This window comes from Phyllobates terribilis, unplaced genomic scaffold (assembly GCF_046119375.1).
Source record: "Phyllobates terribilis strain yellow unplaced genomic scaffold, ASM4611937v1 Scaffold_2__4_contigs__length_985480577, whole genome shotgun sequence".
Lineage (NCBI taxonomy): Eukaryota > Metazoa > Chordata > Amphibia > Anura > Dendrobatidae > Phyllobates > Phyllobates terribilis.
This window is the reverse complement of record NW_027362762.1, coordinates 171,936,412-171,963,163: the sequence shown is the minus strand read 5'-3', so window position 1 is coordinate 171,963,163 and position 26,752 is coordinate 171,936,412. Positions and strand designations below refer to the sequence as shown.

The 26,752-nt window shown below is 46.1% G+C and overlaps 1 protein-coding gene across 2 annotated transcripts in view; it reads left to right on the top strand.

Moving 5' to 3' along the window:
• Positions 1–26,752, top strand: part of OS9 (OS9 endoplasmic reticulum lectin) — a 72,401-nt gene that overhangs the window by 21,901 nt on the left and 23,748 nt on the right. For both annotated transcript variants that reach the window (XM_073663284.1, XM_073663282.1), the window contains exons 6-9: positions 3,768–3,969; positions 10,850–10,999; positions 17,614–17,750; positions 21,666–21,711. In XM_073663284.1, coding sequence (XP_073519385.1) covers positions 3,768–3,969; positions 10,850–10,999; positions 17,614–17,750; positions 21,666–21,711 — 535 coding nt within the window. The remainder of the gene's footprint in view (positions 1–3,767; positions 3,970–10,849; positions 11,000–17,613; positions 17,751–21,665; positions 21,712–26,752) is intronic.

The following is a 26,752-nucleotide window of genomic DNA, read 5'->3' as shown; positions in this document are numbered from 1 at the left end:
CCGTGAAAATAAAAAAATCTAACTTTTTCCGCAAAAATGTTTTGGCCCCAATTTTTTTATTTTCACAAGGGTAAGAGGAGAAAATGGACCCCAAAAACTGTTGTGCAATTTCTCCTGAGTACGCTAATACCCCATATGTGGGGAAAATACAGTGTTTGGGCGCACGGCAGAGTTCAGAAGGGAAGAAGCATTGTGTGACTTTTTGAACGCAGAATTGGCTGGAATTGAGAGCGCACGCCATGTCGCGTTTGGGGAGCCCCTGATGTGCCTAAACAGTGGAAACCCCCCCCCCCCTACAAGTGACCCCATTTTGGAAGCTACACACCTCAAGGATTTTATCAAGGGGTATAGTGAACATTTTGAACCCAGAGGTACGACACAGAATTTGATAACATTAGGTCATCATATTGAATAAGTTGTCATTAGTCTTGAGCGCAAGTGCTCGCTACTTGAGTTTGCATCGGGTACTCGGGTATGCACCATGTATCGCGTGTGCTCGAGTGACATGCTCGAGTCCCCGCTCGCATGTTTCATGGTTATTAGACACCCAAAAAAAAAACATGCGGGGATCGCTCGTGCATGGCAGGCAATCCCTGCGAGTTTTTTTTGGCCGCGAAGCATATGGGGCGGAGACTCGAGCACCCGCGATACTCAATGCATACCCGAGCACCCGATGCAAGTCAGGTGGCGAGCACTTGCGCTCAACACTAGTCGCCATATCGTCGTCATTTTTTTTTTTTTTTACTCTTGAAAAAAATCACAACCTCATCACAACCCTAACCCTAGAGTTTATTTTTTACGCCGTTCCTCGTGCTGTATAAGTGATTAGACGACTTTATTCTTTGGGTTGGTGCGATACCAGAATCATATCGTTTTTTTATGATTGACAGCTGTCACACACTAAAAGACACATTTTTTTTGCAAAATCTAGTATTTGCATCGCCATATTTTGAGAGCTATAATTTTTCCATATTTTGGCCGACAGTCATGTGACGGCTTGTTTTTTGCGGGATGAGTTGACGTTTTTATTGGTACTATTTTCAGGCACGTGACATTTTTTGATCGCTTTCTATTCCGATTTTTGGGAGGCAGAATAAACGAAACAAAAATCAGCAATTCCAGAATTTTTTCTTATGGGTTTTTTTTTTTTTTTTTGCTGCTCCACGTGTGGTAAAATTGATAAGGCAGCGTTATTCTTCGGGTCAGTACGTTTACAGCGGTACCACATTTATATTGTTTTTCTATGTTTTGGTGCTTTTACACAATAAAAGCTATTTTATAGAAAAAAATATTTTTTTGCATCGCTTTATTCTGAGAGCTATAACTTTTTTATTTTTCGGCTGATGGAGCTGCATGGCAGCTTGTTTTTTGCGGGACAAGATGACTTTTTCAGCGGTACCATTTTTATTTATATTCGTCTTTTTGATCGCGTGTTATTTCATTTTTTGTTTGGCGGTATGATAAAGCATTGTTTTTTTGCTTAGTTTTTTTTATTTATTTTTTTACAGTGTTCACTGAAGGGGCTAACTAGTGGGACAGTTTTATAGGTCAGGTCGTTCCGGACGCGGCGATACCAAATATGTGTACTTTTTATAGTTTTTTTTTCATAATAGTTATTGATGGGTACATTATATTTTTATTTTTGGTGGATTATTTTTTTTTTATATATATGTATATTTTTTTAAAAAATTATTTTGTTTTTGATTTTTTAACACTTTTTGGACTTTTATTCTATGTCCCACTCTGGGACTTTTACTTTTTTTTATTCTGATCGCCTGTATAGCACAGGAATGCAGCACCATCCCTGTGCTATGCAGGCTGTCAGTGCTGCACAGGGAGAAGATAGTTTGAAGATGCACTGTGCATGACCAAAGAATCTTCCTGCTGTCTGGTGACCCGGATGTTATCATGACGACATCGGGTCTTCATGGCAACATCCAGGAAGCCGTGGCAGACAGCGCTGGAGGCCAGAAAAGGAGGTGAGTATTGCGATCACCTCCCCTTAGCCACCGCAATGCTGCGATCGACTTCGATCGCAGCATTGAGGGGGTTAATGTGCCGGGAGCGGTGCGGGACCGATCCCGGCAGCGATCGCCCCGCACTGCTTGTGTGCGGCGCTATTGCCATATGACCTAATAGTACGTCATTGGTCCAATCGGCCCAGGTCACCAAGACGTACTATTAGGTCATACGTCAGAAAAGGGTTAAGCCACTTTGTTACCATTTTGGCAGTATGCTTCGGGTCATTGTCCATTTGGAAGACCCATTTCCTCCAAAGCTTTAACTTCCTGACTGATGTCTTGAGTTGTTGCTTCAGTATTGCCACATAATCTTCTTTTCTCATGATGTCATCTATTTTGTGAAGTGCACCAGTCCTTCTTCCCTCTTGCAGCAAAACAACCCCACAATATGATGCTGTCACCCCTGTGTTTCACAGTTGGGATGGTGTTCTTAGGCTTCCAAGCTTCTCCCTTTTTCCTCCAAACGTAACGATGGTCATTATGCCCAAAAAGTTCAATTTTAGTTTCTTCAGACCACAGGACATGTCTCCAAAAATTAAAGTCTTTGTTACTGTGTGCATTTGCAAACATTAATCTGGCTTTTTATATTTCGTTTGGAGTAATGCCTTCTTCCTGGCAGAGTGGCCTTTCAGCCCATGTTGATACAGTACTCGTTTCACTGTGGATATTGACACAATCTTACCAGCTTCCGCCATCATCTTTACAAGGTCTTTTGCTTTTGTCCTTGGGTTGATATGTACATGTCGGGTCAAAGCACTTTCATCTCTGGGACACAGAACCCGTCTCCTTCCTGAGCGATGTAATGGCTGGACATTCCCATCTTGTTTGTACTTGCGTACAGATGAACGAGGCACCTCCAGGTATCTTGAAATCAGGGCTGTGGAGTCTGAGTTGGAATCGGAGTCGGCATAAAATGGACCGACTCAGGCTCCAAAAAATATATAATAAATTGGGTACAGTAGTTCAATGCAGTTTGTGGGGAATATTTTTTTCATAAGAATTTGGGAAAGTTATGAAATGTCCTATAAATGTCTGTCCTATTCTTGATCTAAGGGTCTAGACTTTTAGCTGAGATGAATCTGTGCTACAGTAAATTTATCACTTAAACATGAGCCATATATGAGGGAGTCGCAGTCGTGGAGTTGGAGTCTGTGTCATAAAAATTGAGTCGGGTGTTTGGCTTACAGACTCCACAGCCCTGCTTGAAATTGTACCCAAGGATGAGCCAGACTTGTGCAAGTCCACAATTCTCTTCTTGATATCTTGGCTGATTTCTTTATTTTTCCATGATGCTTCACAAAGAAGCAGTGTATTTCAGGTGTGCATTAAAATACATCCACAGGTGTGTCTCTAACTCAGATGTTACCAAAAAAAAACAAAATGAGAAGCTTCCAAACACTCGACATCATCATATGGGCAGTCCAGAATTGTTTAAAGGCATAGTAATCTTAGTGTATGTAAACTTTTGACTTTGTTTTAAGGCATTTGTATTACTGCATTCTCTCTCTCTCTCGCTCATTTTTCTGGCATTTGGCAAATAGTAAACATTATGGTAATCCTAATTGACCTAAAATGGGAAAGGATTATTCTGATTTCATGTCAGATATTGAGACATATATGCATATGTGTCTTTATATAGTGTATGTAAACTTCTGGTTTCAACTGTATATATTCTGTATTGTCGGGCTTGGTAGAATAGTTATATGAATGTCAGAAATATAATTGATTGTTCTGTTGTCATTGCAGTTCTTGTGTGAAGACGGTTCAGGAGACTATATCGCTCGGGTGGATGAGCCTCAGTCTTGTAATTATGTGCTGACCATTCACACCACTCGGATCTGCAATCATCCCTTCCTTCGTCCTCCTTCCACTGGCACACCACAGCCCATAAAATGCCATCCAGCTCTAAGCCCGGAACAGTATGTAGAATATGTAAAAGCACAAGTGTGTAAGTACAGCCTTGATTATTCTATTCAATACTTAGACAACCTTTCACCAGTATGTATTTTTCCCCTGCATGACATTAACCAATCATAAGCAGGCGGTGTCATGCAAGGGAAAAAAAGAACGTACCCGTAGAGCATGTCAGACCCGGCTTTCTCTCTGTGTAAGGGCTCGTGCAGGCAGCTGTAGATTCTCCCATCCGAATGCAAATGACAGTCTGATCAAACGCTGATCAGTGTGTTATCATGGTGTCATCCGATTCTCTCGGATGAGAGAATTTGAGCTCGTTGTGGGGAGGAGATGGAGAACATAATTTCTCGATTGTATCAGTGCGTGGAAATTGGACTGCACTCTGATGTCATTCGAGTGTAGTCTGATGTTTTCCATGCTCTCATTGACTTGTATGGCCGAGTGCGATCCGAATATCTGATCAAACTCAGGCATTCTGTTTTTTTGTTACATTTTTTTTTTTCCTCTTGTGTATTGTCCAAGGAAAAATTCAGTCTATGGGGCTTTGCACAAGTCTAACATTGGTCCAGGTGCGATCTAATGTTTTGTCGGTTTGCACCGGGACTTATAATACAGTCGTCTGCCCTAAGACATGTAATTACACACAACCAGGTTCTACTCGCTGATCTCATTGCCGGCATCTACTCTTGATTACAAGTTGGGTATGTTATGGTAAATATTTATACTATGCTTTATCATTTAGACAATTCATATATCTAATTGATCATCTTGTATTTTAATATTCGCTTTATAAGTGTTATTTTGTTGTATCTAATACAGAGCTGTCTCTGTATGAAGCTTTCTTTTGTTTTTGAAAGTATAGTAAAACTAGATATAACCAGTCTAAGGAATGCTGCAGAATACATAATTTGCGACTTTGTTTTTCCCAACTTCTCTTCCTTTTTAGGTAACCTAATGTAATGTAAGCCATTCCCACTTTCCTTGTCTTTGTGGTTTGTAATAAAAACTTGTAACCAGGCATCTGAGGGCAGACAAGAATTGGTTGTGTTTCTCTTGTTTCCGATCGATCGACTCCCTGATTTGATCAAAACTGGCAAACGTGTGAAACCTCTTGAGTTCCTCCTAAAACTTTCCACATGGGTTTCTCCATCTGGTAGGGAAGTAGAGCAGAGCGGTGTGCCATTACAAACATCTCTTGCCGCTTTCGTTTCCAAGTTCTGTAAGTTTTGCTCTATTCCCTCTCCCCCCTCTCTGACTGTGTCATGAGAGGAGAGCTGCTATATGTGATTGTAATCACAGTAACTGTCAGCCTCATAAAATTGTCCCCTGTGTACATTTGATAGCGTAGCAAAAAGTAAGGGAACAATGAAAGAGTGGCTGCAGGATCTGACAACATTGGGTACGTTTGTGGTCTGTTACTATGGAGACATTGAATTCTGTATAGAAGCTGTAGAAAAAATACTTTTTCACAAAACCTCTTGTAATCCTGCTTTTTTCCCCTCCCCCATTACAGCACACCTTGAGAGAGGATCCGCCCCACCAAGGACAGGAAACCGTCTGAAATAAAAGGGCGGCACCTCTCCCTCGCTTCAGTTGGTTTCCTGTCCTTGATAGGGAACCTGTCTGGAAGAAAGAAGACTTACCTGGGGCTGTCCCGGTGTGGAAGAGCGGGCACTGGCCTGTGCATCAGATTCAGTATCCCAGAAGCGCCGTCCGCAACTTCCCCTGGGGTCTCTGCGCCGAGCGGGGCGCACGCGGTGAGGCAGGCTCTGTCCTCCCAGAGACCGCGGCGCCGTCCTCCCCCTGCAGTGTGGAACGCTTCCGGGTGTGACGCGCCTGACGTCACGGCGCAGGGCACGCTGGGAGCGGCGCACTGGGTGATGTCAGGAGGCGGCGCCGATCCAAGATGGCGGCGCCCATCGGAACGTCCCAGGCCGGTTTTTTTCAACGGAGCTCCGGCTTGAGGAAGGGGGAGGGTCCACAGACCGGAGGAGGCTGGATGGCCCTATATTTAAGGGGGGGGAGCTATCCTGGAAGCGTGGTGCGCTTCTGAGACATGGCTGATCCAGGTAGCCAGGAGCAGCAGCTTACCCCCCCACCTCCGCAACAGAAAAAGCGGAGGGATGCATCGTATACAGACAGCCGCTCGAGTAATCGTAGTGGCAGCCGCAGGAGTAAGGCTTCGAGTGCCTCGGGACCATCCAGAATGGAATCATTGGTTCTGCAACAACCTCCGAATCCAGTACCCGTTTGTGACCTCCGGGGGTGAGTGAGCTTCGTGAATGTCACTGGTTAGTAACGGGAAGTCTCTTATGTGCTTCCTTTTTTTAGGAGCCTAAGAAGAGTAGTGCCAAGCAAAAGCATAGAATATGTGCCCTTTGCCAAGCTTCTCTCTCAGTAGAGTGGCAGAAACCACTTTGCCAGGGCTGTGTGACCAAAACCATAGCTGAGAATTCCCGGGATTTTGCTGCAAATTTAAAGTCCATAGTACATGCAGAAGTTCAGGGGTCCCTGAAAGGGTTCCTTAGAGGGAAGAAAAGACCCCGTAGAGAGGTTTCCTCCGTCTCTGATTCCTCCCAGTCCGAGGAGCAGTGGGATTCATCGTCCTCTTCCTCATCGGGGGGCGGTAGACCCTGCTTCCCCATTGAGAATACAGACAGACTGGTTAGGGCAGTAAGATCAACCATGGGTCTGGAGGAAGAGAGAGCATCTAAATCCCAGGAGGACATCATGTTTGCGGGCTTGGGAGAGAAGAAGACGACGCTCATTTCCGGTTAACAGTAAAATTCAGGGCCTCATTGACCGGGAGTGGAGGAGACCTGAGAGATCAGGGGCTTTACCCTCCTTCTCCAAAAGAAGGTATCCCTTCGAAGAGAAGGATGCGGAACCTTGGGATAAGATCCCCAAGGTGGACGGGACTGTGGCAAGGTCATCGAAAAGATCTTCCCTGCCCTTGGAGGACTCTGGCGTCCTAAAGGATGCACTGGATAAAAGAGCTGACTCCTTCCTGCGCCACACATGGGAGGCGGCGGCAGGCGGCCTAAAACCAGCGGTGGCTAGCACCTGTGTGGCGAGGTCCTTGATGGTGTGGCTCCAACAGCTGGAAGACCAGCTTAAAGATAAAAAGGTCTCCAGACAGGCAATACTTGCAGAGCTACCTCTAATACAAACAACATCGGCCTTCCTGGCCGACTCTTCAGCTGACTCGGTCAGACTGTCAGCTAGGGCAGCGGGACTATCCAACGCAGCCAGGCGGGCCTTGTGGCTCAAAGGTTGCCCAGGCGACCTACCTTCGAAACAGAAACTGTGCTCCCTCTCGTGTGACGGTAGACTCCTGTTTGGCCAAAAGTTAGAAGACCTGTTAGAAAAAGCAGGCGATAAAAGCAAAGGGTTCCCGGGATTTTCGGGGGAACCAAGAAGATTTAGTTTTCGGAAGAGAAAATTTAACCGGGGTCATCCTCCGGGAGACGAAAAGAGATGGGAAGCCAAGTCCAAAAAAGAATCGGGCTACATGTTTGGAGGACCATCCTCGAGTTCGAAGAGATCCTCCCAATGACGCCAGGCTGGAAGTGGGTGGAAGGCTTTCCCACTTTTTTCCAGCTTGGGACGCGATAACAACAAACTCCTGGATTCTGAAAATTATCAGTGGGGGCCTGAAGATCCGGTTCAGCCAGACCCCCTGGCGGACCTTTGTGGTTACCCCCCTACGAAAGGTCCAGGAAGAACAATTGGCCCTGGAAACAGAAGTGTTAGAGTTAGTAGGAGAGCAGGTCCTTCTCGAAGTACCAGCAACACAGAGAGGGAGGGGGTTCTATTCCCCACTATTCATGATAAAAAAACCAAACGGGTCCTTAAGGACCATCATCAACCTCAGGAGTCTGAACCAAGTAGTAGAAAACCAGACTTTCAAGATGGAGTCAGTAAGCTCGGCAGTGAAGCTCTTACATCGCAACTGCTTTATGGCTGTAATAGACTTGAAGGACGCATATTATCACGTCCCAATCCATCCGGAGTATCAGAAGTATCTGAGAGTAGCCCTGTTTATTCAGGGGAAGCTGAGTCATTTTCAGTTTGCTGCCCTACCCTTTGGCCTGTCCATTGCCCCGAGAATATTTACGAAACTAATAGCAGAAGTGACAGCCTTCCTACGGATCAAGAATGTAGTGATCGTGCCATATTTAGACGACTTCTTGATAATAGGGAAAACAGAAGCCCACTGCTCCAGTCAGCTCCTAGTGGTCACGGAAGTGTTGCATCAGCTGGGGTGGTTAGTAAATTTCCAAAAATCAAGACTAACCCCCTCCAGGACTTAGACCTTTCTGGGTCTAATCCTAGACTCTCGTCGCCAAACCTGCTTCCTCCCAGAGGACAAAATCTGCAGGTTGATTGCATTAGTCTCGAAGGCCATTCAAGCTCCGGAGATGTCTCTGAGAGAGGCAATGTCCCTCCTGGGTTCTATGACGGCCTGTCTCCCAGCAGTAATGTGGGCCCAGGGGCATATGAGGCGGCTTCAGTGGGAGGTCCTGTCAGCACAGAGGTCCTGCAACGGGCATTTAGAAGGCAGGCTCTCTCTCTCCCCAGAAGTAGTAGATTCCCTTTCGTGGTGGACAGTCAGGGGAAATCTGACCTCAGGCGTTCAATGGTCCAGACCAGTAGATCAGGTAATTACGACCGACGCAAGCAGTTCCGGATGGGGGGGGTCATCTGGCAGAACTCTCAATACAGGGTCACTGGGCTTACCACGAGAGGGGAGCATCCTCAAACTTAAAGGAGCTTTGGGCAGTAGAAAGATCCCTCAGGGGCTTCCTCCCTCATATCCAAAATCACCATGTCCAGGTCAGGACCGACAACCGGACAGCAGTAGCCTATGTGAATCACCAGGGAGGGACAAGGTCACGCCCTCTGATGGTGGTGGCAGACAGGATCCTTGGTCTAGCAGAGCGAAACCTCCTATCCCTCAGCGCCCTTCACATAAAGGGGGTAGAAAACGTGAAAGCAGATTTTCTAAGCCGCCATGCCCTAAGACAGGGGGAGTGGGGGTTGAACCCGGAGGTCTTCCATCAGATGCCCTCCAGATTCCTTGGGGGTTCAGGAAGGCCTATGCCTTTCCGCCATTAGTGATGATTCCAGTAGTGGTGAGAAAGATCCGGGAGGAAGGCACCAGGGTGATTTTGATAGCCCCTTTTTGGCCCAAGAGGCCTTGGTTCTCTCTGCTTCGACTAATGTCGGTGTCAGATCCCTGGATTCTACCAGAGAGGCCGGACCTTCTCATGCAGGGACCAGTATTCCATGCCCAGGCCAGGGGATTCCATCTTTCGGCATGGAATTTGAGAGGTCGCTATTGAGTAGCAAGGGGTTTTCACCAGGCTTAGTTTCTACTTTATTGGGGAGTAGAAAACCAATTACAACCAAGATTTATAGCAGAGTTTGGGGTAAATTCCTAGAGTTTATAGATATCCCGCTATCGAGCAAACCTCCGATCAGGGGGATCCTGGAATTTCTGCAAAAGGGGCGGGACCCGGGTCTAGCTACAGGGACCCTTAAGGTTCAAGTTTCAGCTTTGGGAGCACTCTACAATTGTAATCTGGCTGGGAATAGGTGGATCTCGAGGTTTATCAAGTCCTGTGCCAGAGCAGGACCGGTTAGGTCCATGGGTGTTCCTCCTTGGGACCTAAATTTAGTCTTGAACGCTCTTACTAGTGAACCATTCGAACCCCTACACAAGGTTTCTCCAAAAATTCTCACCCTTAAGACCATCCTCCTAGTGGCCTTAACGTCAGCCCGTAGGGTGGGTGATCTGCAGGCCCTCTCGGTTAATCCTCCTTACACACAAATCTTTGAGGATAGGGTCACCTTGCGGCCAGATCCAGCGTACCTTCCCAAGGTGGTATCTAGATTTCACCGTAGTCAGGAGATTGTGCTACCCTCGTTCTGCAGCAATCCCAAGAACCCAGGGGAAGTCAGGTTCCATAGCCTAGATGTTAGGAGGTCCCTGCTACAGTACATTCACATGACTAGTCTGTGGAGGAAAGACTGTTCTCTGTTCCTGGCCTTTCAAGGGTGTAGGAAAGGTCACGGGGTGTCCAAGGGTACCATCTCTAGGTGGCTCAGGGAGGCCATTTGCTTAGCCTATACGTCCACAGGGGTTCCAGCCCCGGACAATGTGAGGGCTCATTCCACCAGAGCCGTTGCAACCTCCTGGGCAGAGAGAGCAGACGTCTCGATCGAGCAGATATGTAGGGCTGCTACTTGGTCTACACCATCCACCTTCTTTAAGCACTATCGGTTGGATCTGTCCTCTTCTGATCTCATCTTTGGGAGAAGGGTACTTTAGGCGGTGGTCCCTCCCTAAGGTGCTCATAAATTCTCCAAAATTCTCTCAAGGTGTGCTGTCATGGGGGAGGGGAAAACACCAAGGTTACTTACCGGTAGCCGGTTTTTCCTGAGCCCATGACAGCACCCGTAGTTTCCCCCCCTTATTTTTTCTATGTTTCTCACACCCTGGTGTGCACTGTTTGGGGTGTTGTGTATATGTATATTGTGGTGTTGGTTATGTGCCTAACCTGTTTAGGGAGGTCCTCTCAATGCTCTGTAAACAACTGAAGCGAGGGAGAGGTGCCGCCCTTTTATTTCAGACGGTTTCCTGTCCTTGGTGGGGCGGATCCTCTCTCAAGGTGTGCGGTCATGGGCTCAGGAAAAACCGGCTACCGGTAAGTAACCTTGGTGTTTTTGCTACTTATTTTAGATTGTTGGTAAACTAACAATTGGTTGTAGAGGTGTATGTTGCTGATTTAATGAACAGTTACGATGTCTACACAGAATGGGAATTGTCTTGTCTGCCCCTATATTTCTTTCAGACAGAGGTTTAGTTGCAGCTTTGATCTTACAGGAAGCAAATTGCATTCTCTTTACAGATGACACAAAGCGGATAGTGGAGGAGCTTTCCGAAGAATTGAAGACCCTTGATCTTAAAACGTTAGCATCCAAAAGTGCAGGCTCTTTAGATCAAGGAGAACTTGTGAAGATAACCAAAACCGAAGATGAGCATCAGCAAGTGAAGGCCGGTAGGTAGTAGCTCTCTGGGCTTGAGATACAGATCACTATTTGGACTTCATAGAAAACACAATGTAACAGTTTTGTTTACCACATTGTGTGCTACTGCATTTCATATCATCCAAGATCATGTCACTGTTCTGGCACAAGGACATATTGAATTCCTCCATACTGGGCCCTACTTTTTCCTGAATTCTGCTGATGAGGGGCCCCTATATACCATACACTAATTTGTGGAATAGTCTGTGTATTGGTCCAGCTGTCTGTATTCATAAGAAAAATGTTGGAAGATCTCCCCAACAATGTAGCCTCTTGCATGGGGTTACCGAGAGGGATGGAGAGGTGTCAGGAGATGTTCAGCTGTCTGTCCATGTTAATGGTGGGGTCAGAAGAGGTGGGGTCCCCTGGACGTATAAGTTATATAGGGCTAGTTTGGGAATTTTTAGCAAGTATTAAGTTCTGGGCAGGGCGTGGATGTGTGTGGTGGGCCAATATTTGCCTCTAACAGCAGAATCTGATTGCTGCTGTTTATTCACTTAAAAATGGCATTTTAAGTGGTGCTGTCCTTTGACACCCCTCAACCTTACACATTCCCACCCCCACTTCCTCTTCCCTAACCCTGGCAGACTGTGCTTCATAATAGATTTGTATCATTCAACATACGGTCATACTGAAGTATTGCATTATAAAGTATAAACAACCTGACCATCCAGTTCTGTAAGGGACCTAATAGTGAAAATTAATAAAAAAATAAAAATAAAGTTTGAAATCACCGCCATTTTTTTCCATCCAAAAGTTATTTTTTAAAAAAAATGAAAAAACAAACATTCTACATTGTCATCTCTATAATTCTGATCTATGAAAATATAAACTTATATAATCCATAGTGTAAAGAAAAAAAATGAATATCAATTTGGCCTTTATTTCAATTATAATTTATTTATTTTTATTTTTTTGGGAAGTGGGGGGTGGGATTTTCCTTTTTTCCACACCCCTCTCCCACTAAAAACAATGTAATACAAACTGATTAAAACGCCCTGCGTATCCCAAATGGGTTTACAACTTGCCACACATGTATTAAAAGTTATATGTCTCTCAACAAATAAATTGCACTGACCTAAAGAATCCATTGCTGGATTATTTTTGCCGCACAGTAAACTCTGTAAGGTTTAAACTCACTTGGAATATGGTTTTTGTTTTTTTTCCCCCCACCATTTGGATTTCTTTTTCTTGTTTTTCAGTACATTATAGGCTAAAATAAACTGTGTAATTGAAAGGATAGGGCATCAATATCACAGTAGTGGACGACTTCTTTAAAGGGAAGTTATCCCCTATTCACAGGAGTCCGACTTTTGAGACCCCCCCACAATTCTGAGAACTTGGACTGAAGATCCCCATGTGAATAGAGAGGAGATTGATGGTGTGCATTGCCACTGTACATTCTTATGGGAGTTCTGGAGACCTGAGTGCAGTGCTCTGCAATCTCCAGAGGTCCCATTAATAATGGATGGAGCGGCAGTGCAAATTCACATGGAGTTTTTCAGAGTTCCGGTTCTCAGCATTGTCGGGGTCCCAGCGGGCAAACGCCCAGCAATCAGGAAGCTATTACCCCTGCAGTGGACAGGACTTGAGTACCCCTTTAACCCCCCTGGTGACCACGAATACCACTTAAAGCTGACTATGTGTATAGTGTCGCCCCCCCCCCCCCCGACGGGTGAAAATACAACAGCTGTCAGCTGACACCCTACTGCTTCAGTCACGATCAGTGTTAGCATCAACCTTGGCTGTTTAACCCTTTAGATACTGCTGTCAATAACTATGGCATTTAGATGGTTAACAGTGTGGGGGCTCCCTGTTTAACCCCCATAGGGACCCTTAAATTATGATTGTGTGGTCCTGATGGTTGCCATGACAATTCACTGCCAAATAACGGCCTTAGCAACATTTAGGTGGTAAAAATAACACTTTGCGTTAATTTACGAAAACCGCCTGAAGAGTTAATAAACTACCTGACAGCAGTTTTGAATATGTTGACGGGTGCGGTTTTTAAAATGGCAGTACTTTTTCGAGGGTATCCTGCAGGGCTGCGGAGTCTGTGGGCCAAATCCCGACTCCGACATACATGGCTCATGTTTAAGTGATAAATTTACTGTAACACAGATTCATCTCAGCTAAAAGTCTAGACCCTTAGATCAGGAATAGGACAGACATTTATAGTTTCATAACTTTCCCAAATTCTTATGAAAAAATATTCACAAACTGCATTGAACTACTGCACCCAATTTATTATATATTTTCGGAGTCGGTCCATTTTATTCCGACTCCAACAAAATGGGCTCCGACTCCACAGCCCTGATTTCCAGGGTTTCCAAAATATAGGTCCCTAAAAGTGACTTCAAACTGAATAAAAAAAAAAAGTATTTGTAAAAGTTTCTTTAGAAGCAGTTTTTCATTTTTTCAAAGTCTTAAAGTAAAAGCATATTTTACAGATGGTGCTGATGTAAAGCAGACATGAGGGAAATGTTAGTTATTAACTATTTTGTGTGGTCTTACTAGCTGGATTAAGGGGATAATCATTCAAAGTTTAAAAATTGCTAGTTTTTAACACATTTTTTACAAATTTCTGATATTTTTTGTAAATAAACATGAAACATTTTGACCTAAATTACCATTATCATAACATATAATGTGTCCCAAATAATTTCCCCAAACCATTGGCATATGTTGTAACGGTCCCGAGTTATCGCCACATAAAGTGACACTTGTCAGATTTGAAATATTTGGCTGCTGACTAAGGCGTTAAAGGTTTAAAGGGGCACATTGCTCTTTACTGCTTAGGAAAGCCAGGATTTCTCTTGTACTTCATATTTTACATAGTAAATATTGTAGGGAAAACTGCCGTAATGATGCAAATATATATGTATGTGTAATACCCCAGAGATGGGTATCACTATAATTTTATGTATGGTTACTCATAATATTGGAGTTTAGTATTATTTCATGTAAGAATTGGTCTCAGTGACACTATATATCCACACTCATTCCAGGTAGTGATAAGCCAGGATCCCCACTGAGGCAGTTGCTAGGCGGATGGCTTAGTGGGTGGAGCCTCTGGGTTTACTAAAAATAGCTGAAACCGTTATTTCAGTCAGAGCTCCAGTGAGCACCTCAGAGGACAGTTGGGGACCAGCCAGTGAAGCAGCCAGAAAACATGAGGGGATTAATTTTCCCTTTTTCCCAGTGGGCTGAATAGGGATGGACTGACCCGAGTAAACCTGTAGGATAGCCTGAGGACTAGCACTCTTGAGGCAGATGGAATTCCCTGGTCTGCACAGCACCCTAAAGGCCCCGTCACACATAACGAGATCGCTAGTGCGTCACGGTTTTGGGATCGCTGGAGAGTCGTTTCGTGATCGCTGGGGAGCTGTCAAACATGCAGAACTTCCCAACGATTTTGGCCGCCCCAGCGATCTAACTAACGATCTCGGCGGTCGTTGGGACGCTTTCACACAGCAGCTATTTCAAGATCCACACCTTGATAGGGACTGTACTGTGTCACAAAGGCGTGCATAAAATCACTTTTCCGCGCCCCCTCATCTCCGATTGGTGGACCCTACTGCGTTCTGATTGGGCGGCCTTGGTTTAACATCTCTACTGCGTCTCGGGTCAGATGGAATCACTACTGCGTCTCCGGTCAGACTGGAACACTGGTGTGTGCATTGTTCCTGTACAGATGTATGGATGTCAATATATTTATATGAATATATATATAGAGATGTAAATGGCCATTTATGTGTATGCATATCTGTGTGTTTGAGAGTATGTATGTGTATATATAGTTATCTGTATACGTATGTGTATATGAGTGTGTGTATTTATTCATGTACTTAAAAATATGTATGAGTACATGGATGAATCTGTTTACATACGAGTACACGAATGTATGTATGTATCTGTATACGCATGTGTATACATATGTGTGTATATGTGTATATATATATATATATATATATATATATATATATAATATATATATGGACTGCTAACTGCGGTGACTACTGCTACTACTGAAAGAATGAGAAACAAAGCTTTTGCATAGTAGAACATAGTTTATTAGACACATCAGTACAGAAATGTCAGTAGTGTAGAAACATGAGTAGTTGCCCACTATAGGTTCTGATGCGACCAAGGAACAGCACCAGGACCGTTAAAATACTGGCAGTAGTTGTCGCGGCAGGTCTTCGCATCATGGGTATTTCTGCCATGTCCCACTGGTTGAAGGCCTGCAATTGCAGGATCGTTTGCACGCCATTCACAGAGCTCCATTTCCCCATTGGCTAGGTCAACAGAGTCCACGCAGCCAGGCGGAAAGTACGTAATTGCATCACATCGACGAAGAAAGTTGTGAAGCGTGCAACAGGCCAAAACAACAGAGTCTATTGATTTAAGCTTCATGTTAATTGGCGTGTGAAAAACTCTGAAGCGGTTGGCCAGGACAGCATGTCAGAAAACGTGCTGTGTGGGTGTGTGTGCACGAGACCCCTAAAATATCTGCCCATACAAAAGCATATATATATACAGATAGAAGCCAAGCCCTCCCTCCCTGAAGAGCAATGATGGCAGATAATTGGTAGTTGTCCTATAAATGAATTAAAAATGGAAACTCATTTGAGACCCCAAACAATACCTACCTCACTAAAGATGTCTGATTTCTTCAAAGTGGAGTCACAGCCGGAGAACGCTGGTGGGATCCGAAAAACAAGGGCGCAGTAGCGACCACCAAGCGGGGACGAGGGGCGCGGAAAAGTCCAATTTATGCACGCCTACGTGTCTCAGTTCTGAATCGCTAACGAGGTCGTTGATAAGGTGTCAAATATAGCGATGCACACTGTCCAGTGGGAGTGCAACGACCCAGGAATGGTCCAGGAAGCTTTGTAACGATCAGCGATCTCACAGCAGGGGCCTGATCGTTGCTACCTGTCAGACATAACGAGATCACTAGCGAGATCGCTATTGCGTCACGAAAACCGTGACGCATCAACGATCTCGCTAGCGATCTCGTTGTGTGACGGGGCCTTAAGCTTACCAGAATACCACGCTGTGTCCCCATAATGAAGATGGGTAACAGGAATCTTACAAGATAATGAAGGTCAGAGGAAACAGGTCTGCTGGGGATAGAAGGAAACTCTTATCGTGTCAGTTTGGAGAACAGGATAGGCTCTGTTCACACTTGCCATTTCCTGCATCTGTCGCTAAACGCCCGTCTGAGGAACTTTGTCATCTGCACATGTTATGTTGTCCTATCTTATGGCTGTAATTCCTCTTTCTGGCTGTGATCCTTTTTAAGGCTGAACATTTACAGTAAAAGTTTCATCTGTTTTTAAAAGCACATCTGCCTCCTGACTCTCCTGTTACCCTCCGCACCAACTTCACGGGAAACACTACCATTGTCACCACACAAAAGAGGGAACAGTAAACGCAGCGTTAATTCCCATTATTTATTTTTACTGTGCACCAGAGCGCCAGGCATCGGCACGGCCACCCAAAACCCCATGTGACAGTAAGGAAGTATCCGAGCCATGCCTGGTGTACTGGGTGCCCCCTGCGCTCCAGCGTGTTGCTAATATTATTATTATTAATATTTATTATATAATTATTTTATATATCGCCATTGATTCCATCGTGCTGTACGTAAGGGGATTACATACCAAATACAGATATCACTTACAGTAATTGAAGTAACAATGATAGACTGGTACAGACGGAAGGTGACTGTGTATGTATGTATGTATGTATGTATAAAAAAAACATTTTGTATCAGGGTTAAACTGGCAAAACCGTTCATTTTAGAGCATAGATCAAGTTTATCAATGAACAATGAAGTGACTAATGCTGACATAACACCAATAAGATGCTCTTGATCAGGTGATTCAGCAGCTGATACTTGACATGCTCAATGTTCTGTATAAAATTACATCATTAAACACATCAAGTTTATTAAAGTGACGAGTGTTGCCAGAACTATTGCATCCTCCAAATCAGATGTTACAGAGCATCTTTTTATTAAAGGGGCCTGAACGTTGGGACCTTTCCCTGTATGGTATGCTCACATTGGTACTACAATTACTTATTTTCCTTTTAATTATGCATGGAAAATAGAAGCATTAGGCCCTTTGACTGATGTGGTCCTTAGCTTTGTGGAGATCATGTAAGAGAAACAACCTTGAATTTTTACAGCAGAAGATGCATGCTGTATTTTACTCTATGACTGACCAAAGCAAGCACAGGCACTCAGTGCACCCTTGGCATGACAAAACAGTTCAGTGAATCTTCCCACCTATTTGTTTTACATCTATCTGTGCCTTCATCTTTGACAGCTCTGACTTTACAGGAGTCATAAAAGGCAGAGATGGATGGAAAATAAATGGGTGTGAAGATTCACTGAACGGTTTGGTCACACCAAGGGTGCACCGAGCGCCTGAGCTTGGTTTTAACAGTCATTTTGTGTTGATGGACTACTTTTAAAAATAACAAATGTGCTAAGCATAAGGGTACATTGTGCTCTGTACTTATTCTGGTTATTTGAGATTTGAAAGAGGATTAATCTTTTTCTGGTTCTTTTCAGAATCTGAATCTCCTCTAGAAACTGAGAGCACTGAAGATGAAACTGCGGTAAATTCAGAACAGGAAGAAGCTGAGAATGATCTCTGGAATAAAATAGTCCACCCACAAGGCACAGACGCCCAGGATGCGGACACTACAGTAAGTCTCTGATGGCTTCTCCAATGTCTTGTACTGTGTGTTCTTTCAGGATATTCTTTTGACATATACAAATGTAATATATTAGTCACACAATCTCACCATACTCAGCTCTGCAGGAGCTCGTGATTTCAGCTCTGTGACAAAAATATGCAAATCAGTCATTACCTATACTGATCTTCTAATGATATCACCTAGCTCGGTCTTGCGGATGTTGGGTCAAGACTATACAAATTTCTGGGACATTAATTCAAGTTTATGCTTTTAAGGAAAATCCAAATAAGTCTGTGCAAATCCAGTAATCCTTCTCTCCCTCTCATTCTGCATTTAAATCTGCTGATATATAAAATGCAAGACCTTATTATGTGTCTAGATATTGGGATTACAAAGCTTTTTTTCTGACCATATGTATTAATACTAGTGCATGCTGAGAATTCCTCAATATACTCTGCGTATTTGTTCCAGTGGTTTTACCACGGCTTTCTTCCATTGCAATACGAAGCTTGTAATCCATGGAAAAATCTGCATATTAGGCTGAGCGCAGAGGAACGCTGAGGACCAGTCACGTCTGTAGCTCTTGTACCCATCCACTATACCTGCTAATTACATTTACCAGTCTTGTCAGTAAATTGGCACATACTTGGTTCAGGTTATATATTTTTTTCTTCATGCACCCCTGAGGTCCTTGTGAAAGCAGCTCATATATACTAGCACACTGGTTGGTCGACTTAGTCTATTGCACACAGACAGAAAATGCTCACTTCAATTTAGCCTTAGACACACATTTTAATTTTCAAATAAGTACAAGGTCGGAGCCCATTATGACTATCCGCGTGTTTCATTTGGCTGCAAATTTGGGTTAGGCCCTCTTCTTTGTCCGTATAATACTGGTGCCGTAAAAAAAAACGGTACCAGTGCCATCCATTTTTTTTTTTTTTTACGCCACAGCTTAAGAAAAATCAATTCCAAAGCTTCATATTATACACTAGATGGTGGCCCGATTCTAATGCATCGGGTATTCTAGAATAGGTATTCGGCCGGGCGCAAGCAGCAGAGCGGTGTTGAAATTTGGCGACTATATCGCTGATTGGTCACGGCCGGCGGTCGCGACTAATCAGCAGAGCGGTGTTTAAATTTGGCGGCAGTAATGCTGATTAGTCGCGGCCGGCAATTTGGCGCCAACAATGCTGATTAGTTGCAGCCGGCAACCGCGACCAATCAGCAGAGCGGGGTTTAAATTTGGCGCCAATAATGCTGATTAGTCGCGGCCGGCATCCGTGACCAATTAGCAGAGCGAGGTTTAAATTTGGCGCCAAGCTCGCTGATTGGTCGCGGCTGGCGTCCTCGACCAATCATCACAGTAGTGTTTAAATGTGGTGGCAAGATTGGTGATTGGTCGCGGCCGCTATTTAAATGTGGCGCCCAAATCGGTGATTGGTCGTGGGCTGCGGCCGCGACCAATCAGCAGAGCGGTGTTTAACTTTAGCGCCAAGATCACTGATTGGTCGCGCTCTCCGCACGCGACCAATCAGCGAATCGTATTGGTGAGGACCGGGGAGCGCCGCTGCCTGTGCGGATACTTCCGCTGCGAGAAGCCGGGAGATGAGCGACTGCAGAAGTATCCGGACCCCCTTTCCCGCTCCCCGGTCCTTCCTTGACACCCTAGCCGCTGATCTCCCCACAGTATCCGCATGGTGTTACTAAGGTCCGGACATTTGTGTTAAAAATCGCTGATTGGTCGCTGGCGCTGCCTGCGACCAATCACCGATTTGGGCGCCAAATTTAAATATCGGCCGCGACCAATCACCGATCTTGGCTCCACATTTAAACACCGCTGTGCTGATTGGTCGCGCCCAGCGTCGGCGACCAATCATCGATTTTGGTGCCACATTTAAATAGCGTCCGCGACCAATCAGTACAGCGGTGTTTAAATGTGGAGCCAAGATCGGTGATTGGTTGCGGCCGATATTTAAATTTGGCGCCCAAATCGGTGATTGGTCGCGGGCAGCGTCCGCAACCAATCAGCACAGTCACAGTAGTGTTTAACTTTTGCGGCAAGATCAGTGATTGGTCTCGGGCCAAGACCGCAACCAATCACAGATTTGTGCGGCACATTTAAATAGCGGCCGCGACCAATTGGATGTCAGCGCCGCTCCCCGGTCCTCCCTTCACACCCTAGCCGCATGGATGTCAGCGGCGCTGCCTGTGCAGATACTTCCGCTGCGAGAACCCGGGACATGAGCGGGCGCTCGCAGCAGAAGTATCCGGACACGCAGCGCCGCTCCCCGGTCCTCCCTTGACACCCTAGCCGCTGATGTCACCACAGTATCCGCATGGTGTTACAAAGGTCCGGACATTTGTGTTAAAAATCGCTGATTGGTCGCCGACGCTATTTAAATGTGGCGCCAAAATCAGTGATTGGTCGCGCCCAGCGTCGGCGACCAATCAGCGATTTTTAACACAAATGTCCGGACCTTTGTAACACCATGCGGATACTGTGGGGACATCAGCGGCTAGGGTGTGAAGGGAGGACCGGGGAGCGGCGCTGACATCCAATGGGTCGCGGCCGCTATTTAAATGTGCCGCACAAATCTGTGATTGGTCGCGGTCTTGGCCCGCGAACAATCACTGATCTTGCCGCAAAAGTTAAACTCTACTGTGACTGTGCTGATTGGTCGCGGACGCTGCCCGCGACCAATCACCGATTTGGGCGCCAAATTTAAATATCGACCGCGACCAATCACCGATTTTGACTCCACATTTAAACACCGCTGTGCTGATTGGTCGCGGCCGATATTTAAATTTGGCGCCCAAATCGGTGATTGGTCGCGGGCAGCGTCCGCGACCAATCAGCACAGTAGTGTTTAACTTTGGTCGCGCTCTTCGGACCCGACCAATCACTGATCTTGCCGCAAAAGTTAAACTCTACTGTGACTGTGCTGATTGGTCGCGGACGCTGCCCGCGACCAATCACCGATTTGGGCGCCAAATTTAAATATCGACCGCGACCAATCACCGATTTTGACTCCACATTTAAACACCGCTGTGCTGATTGGTCGCGGCCGATATTTAAATTTGGCGCCCAAATCGGTGATTGGTCGCGGGCAGCGTCCGCGACCAATCAGCACAGTAGTGTTTAACTTTTGCGGCAAGATCAGTGATTGGTCGGGTCCGAAGAGCGCGACCAATCATCGAATCGTCTTGGTGAGGACCGGGGAGCGGCGCTGCCTGTGCGGGTACTTCCGCAGCGAGAACCCGGGACATGAGCTGGCGCTCGCAGCAGAAGTATCCCGACCCGCAGCTCCGCTCCCTGGTCCTCCCTTTCGCATGGTGGTCAGCGACGCCGGCGGTCTTTCCGCTGCTACCGGCCGGGAGATGAGCGCCTCGCGCCGGTCACCTCCCGGCTGCACCGCCGCTGAGCTCCGTCCCGCAGATGAGCCGCTAACGGCCGCCATCTTTTTTCAGAAATCCCGCGGCGCTGATTGGCCGCTGCCGGACCAATGAGCGACGCGGGATTTCCTAGACAGACAGACAGACACAGACAGACGGGATAAGACGATTATATATATAGATGGATGCCATCTGTGTGCTGTACGTGTTTTACATGGGCCCATATACTAGTACTGGCCCTTGTCATCCAGGCTGCTGGTAAAACACGGACATGTGTGCAGCACCATAGACTATAATGGGTATGTGGGGCATCCGTGGAAAAACAGATGCCACACATACTGCAAACACGGACACAGGAAGGGGGCCTTATAATTACAGATCAAACCAAGAAGGGTTATGAAAAACCTGTGCAGAACTTCTGCTCCCTTTACTTTGGAGAGAAATTAGGGTTTGTATTCTAATTTCTGGTTTACTATGTAGTTATATAATTCCTTTTTTTTTTTTTTTTTTTTTTTTTATATAATAAAGGAAGGAACATTTCCCAGTCTCAGTGCTCCAGATGGAAGAACAGAAGGTTTGTGCTTCTTTTAGATACATTTCCTCTTTAGATACATTGATCCTGGCTCTTACAATTAGAGTTCAGTTTAACCTGGATTTTTCTATGGTCCTTGCTCCCGCACACCAGCATATGGCTGTCTGGTGCACTTGTCTTTGGCCGCTGTTGGGTTTATGCTCAGCAGGTATACACCCAACAGTGGCCACAGTCTGGTACAAAAAATGTGGTGCATGGTGTAAGGTTTTTCTTTAACATGTCACCCTCTATATGGGTTGGTGCTGTCTTCTGAGCTTTCCTGTACAGTTAATTAAAATATGCCCATTCATACTGGCCAGATGGAGGCTAAAGAGGCAGACTGATGGCCTTTGTCTGAATACAATCCTAATGGTATTGTCAAAGTATATGTCGGGAAAAGCTATGGCGTATACTTTCAGCTTAGTGGACAGTGTCTACTTAGCCTTGGAGATCTGTAGATTCTTCATGTGGAAATGTATGCAGCATATATATCATTAATGAGGCTCTTCAATAATAAGATAAAATGGCACCCCTGATATAAATCAAGCTGCAGCACCAGTCACGTGTTAGTACAGACTGCAGACTGAAGACATACAACTCCCAAGATCTGTGTGTCAACTGACAAGGTGTATCACACATGCCTCAGTCAGCGGCCAGGAGCACGGCTGTCATATGTGAAGAAATATGTTTTAACCCATATTGTGCTTGGTAAGGAGATCTCCAGCTTCATCCTCCTCCTCTGTCAGTCAGACAACTTTATATCAGTGCACAGAGACTGCCTGCACCCAACTGGAAAACAAACATTGAGGAGGATGAAGCTGGAGATAAACTCTTTTGTGCTCAGTGAGGAAGAGACCTATTTCTTAACATATGACAGCCGTACTCACTTACGCTGGCTGAAGTATGTGTGCTATAACTTGTCAGTTGAGACACAGACCTCAGGAGCCGTATGTCTTCAGTCTGCAGCCCGTATTGACACGTGACTAGGACGGGCTGCAGTTTGAATTACATCAGGGACTCCATTTTATCTCATTGTTGGAGCACCCCTTTAAATGGTTGTTCACACCATATCAATCATAGCTTGGGTGCTTAAACTCTTCAATGGAAAAAAAAAAAAAAAAAAGCAAACTTCAATATGTGTCCAAAAGTGCTCGCTGCTCTATATATGGCCCCTAAAAATCCCATGCTCCAAGGCTTTTTCCTACGTGGCTGCCCATGAATATGTCCTGCAGTTTTTTGATGACTGAACACGTATGCTCAGTAGATACCGGCCATTCTTCTGTAGTGGGCATCCTCTTTCTTTGCAGTGATTGCACCATCCTCACTGCACAAGGCCGGCATGTGCACTGTGCCGCTTCTGTCAGAGAAGAAACCAGGGTTCCCCTTTTGTCTGTGCCACTCTGCTGCTGGATAGACCAAGCAACACAAGCGTAAAGTTACGAGCCACTAAACCGCCAATGGTTTTTCTTATTTAAGATTGTGAATAATTTCTCCTTCCCCCATGACGGCACCACGGAGAGAGGGGATTCGCCCTTCAAGGACAGGAAACCTACAGATAAAAGGGCGGTACCTCTCTCCCGCATCAGTTGGTTTCCTGTCCTTGACGGGATCCTACGGTTCCTGAGGAGGCATACCTGTGGGGTGCCAGAAGATGAACGTTGTGGGATACCAGGCCCGGCCAGTCCGATCCAGGCAGCGGGGGTTCCCTGCCTTGTTTGTGCGGTTCCCTGATGCGCCACTGCTGGGCCTCTAGGGGGTGGGGGGGTCCAGACGAAGAGGACAGAGCCTGTCGGGGCCCGCCGAGGTGCTGTGCTGGACCCCCCTGGTTGTGGCAGGTCGGAGCGCGGCCCGGCAGTGTTCTTTTGTACTTCCGGGTTTTGACGCGCATGCGCGAGTGCGCTGGGCGCCTCCGAATGACACGGTGTCGCAATGCATGACTGGGTAGCCAGTCTGCGCAGGCGTCCTCCCGCAGGTGCAGGGGAGGAGGGAGCGCTGGGTCACCACAGGCACTATGGGAGGATCTCCCAGTGCCTTAAGACAGCGGAGGACGCCAGAAGATGCTTCTTAAAGCTCTGGCACGCTGTCAGGAATAGGGAAAAAATAAATAAATAAATGTCCAATATAAACTTTTCGCTGTATTGGGAAAAAAAAAGTGACCAGGAATTGCTGGAGGAGCAAGAGTTGCATCCTCCGTTGCCACCACCACCGCCATCCCAGCGAAAGAAGAAGCCGGAGGAAACGGGGCACCAGGGCCGTAGCTGTGGAAGCGGGCTCTCCGGCCGATCGTCGCAGCGCAGCAAAGACTCCACCTCAGCGTCTTCCAGGAGGACTCCGCCTACAAAGATGGCTCCACCTCCTGAACCGGGAAGAAAGAGTACAGGGAAATTAAAGAATAGGACCTGTGCACTTTGCACAGAAGCCCTACCCACTTTATTGGGATAAGAGTCTACAGCTCCTGCATTGAGCAAACTATATGCCAGGAAACCCCGAAATTTGCCTCTGATCTCAGAGACCTAATTAAGTCACAAGTCGAAAATACCATTAAATCCTTCCAGGGGGGTAAAAGGTTAAAAAAAAGCCCAAAACATATCCCCCCGAGTCCCGATCTAGCAGTTCTGAAAATGGCGAAGATTCGGACACATCCATCTCTTAATCTTCCTCTTCCTCGTCTACAGATAGAGGAGGATGGAGCTGCTTTCCTATCGAGGAAACAGCCTCATTAAAGCAGTCCGGTCTACCATGGGGTTAGCAGATCCCCGGCCCAAAAAATCTATCCAAGATATAATGTTCAGCGGTCTAGATCAAAAAAAGAGGAGGTCCTTTCCACTAAATGAGCATGTCCTCTCTTTAATTAAGAAGGAGTGGAGTAAACCCGAGAGGAAGGGTTTCCTTTCGCCTAAACGAAAGTACCCGTTCGAGGACCCTGCATGTTCCTTTTGGGAGAAAGCTCCAAAGTTGGACGTCTCCAAAGCCTCAAGGAAATACTCCCTTCCTTTTGAGGACATGGGCGTCTTAAAAAGCCCCATGGATAAGAAAGCTGACTCCTTTCTAAAGGGTTCCTGGGAAGCCGCTGGGGGGCTAAAACCTGCGGTAGCAGGAAATATTCACGGTCAGGTCATTATTGGTCTGGCTGGATCAGCTTGAAACGCAACTAAGGCAGAAAACTTCTAGAGACACAATTTTTGAATCTATCCCGGTGATGAAAGGGGCTGCGGCCTTCCTAGCTGACGCCTCGGCGAATTCCGTCAGATTAGGTGCTAGGGCGACAGGACTTGCTAACGCGGCCAGATGAGCCCTCTGGCTCAAATGTTGGGCCGGGGATCTACAGACCAAATCAAGATTGTGCTCCATCCCCTGTGAAGGAGAGTTTCTATTTGGGTCTGCTCTTGATGACATCTTAGAAAAAGCAGGGGACAATAAGAAGCATTTCCCTATCCTGTCTAACAATGCTTACAGAAAACCTTTTCGGAGTAAGGTTTATCCGTAGAAAACCCCCTAAAGAGCAGGATAGGTGGGAAGACAGGAGAAGGAAGATCAAAGGGTTCCTATTTGAAGATTTGCCCCGGGTGGGGGAGGGGGGCTTTCAGGCTTTCTCCCGGCCTGGGAGTTAATATCCAACAGCTCATGGATTCTGAGCCTAATACAATCGGGCCTGAAGCTCCAGTTCCTCACATTCCCTCAACAAAACTTTGTCGTGACCCCCGAAAGGTCCTCCAGCGAGGAGCAGCTGGCCTTGGAGCAGGAAATCCAGAGATTGGTAGGGAAGGCAGTCCTTCAGGAAGTCCCAGGGGAGGAGGAAGGCAAGGGATTCTATTCTCCATTGTTCCTGAGGAGAAAGCCAGATGGGACGTACAGGACGATTGTAAATCTAAAAAAGCTAAACAGACTTTTAAAGGTGGAAGCCTTCAAAATGGAAACAAATCATCAGTAAAAATGCTGTTTCCCGATTTGTTTTATGGCTGTCCTGGATTTAAAAGACTCTTATTATCACGTCCCGCTACACAAGGACTACCGGAAGTTCCTCAGAGTAGCAGTTCCTATGGGTGGAGTGGTCAGACACTATCAATATACGGCCCTCCCATTCGGCATCGCCATAGCCCCAAAGGTTTTCACCAAGGTTGTTGCAGAGGTAATGGCTCATCTAAGGGAACAGAATCCCCTGGTTGTCCCATACCTAGACTACTTCCTGGTAATAGGCAGCTCCTTCCTAGACTGCAAATCCCATCTGGGAAATGTCATGGATTCTTTGACTCGCTTAGGATGGCTTTTGAATCTGGAGAAATCCAAAATAGTACCATGCCAGATACAGGAATATATTGGCATCGTGCTGGATTCAAAAAGACAGGAGTGTCGTCTCCCCGCAGAGAAAATTCGCAAAATCATAGGCCAGATGTCACGGGCAAAGTCCCACCCATCAATGTCCCTACGGAAAGCCATGTCCCTTTTAGGTTCCCTGACGGCTTGTTTCCCGGCCGTCCAGTGGGCTCAAATACATACCAGGACCCTACAGTGGGAAATTCTAGAGTCAGAAAAATCCCTAAAAGGGCATTTAGAAGGGCAGCTAGCGCTATCTGCAGAAACCACACTCTCCCTAGAGTGGTGGGGGAACATAGACAATCTAGGCCGGGGTATACCTTGGACTATCCCGACACCTCAAATCACCCTTCCTTCTTTCTGCCCTAACCCTAGGAACACGAAAGAGAAGGTCTTGCATACACTAGACGTCAGAAGGTGCCTAATCCGATATCTAGAGGCGACACGAGTGTAGGCAGGATAGTTCTTTGTTTGCTTTCAGGGCCCTCGTAAAGGGTTAAAAGCCTCTAAGGGCACTCTGGCCAGATGGATAAGGGAGGCCATCACACTATCGTACTCCTCACGTGGAGAAGCTGCCCCGGAGAAACTGAAGGCCCACTCAACAAGAGCGGTGGCAGCCTCCTGGGCGGAGAAAGCCGGTGCTACGATAGAGCAGATATGTAGAGCTGCAACCTGGTCTTCCCCCTCTACCTTCTTTAATCACTGCCGGCTAGACTTAACCTCTTCTTCG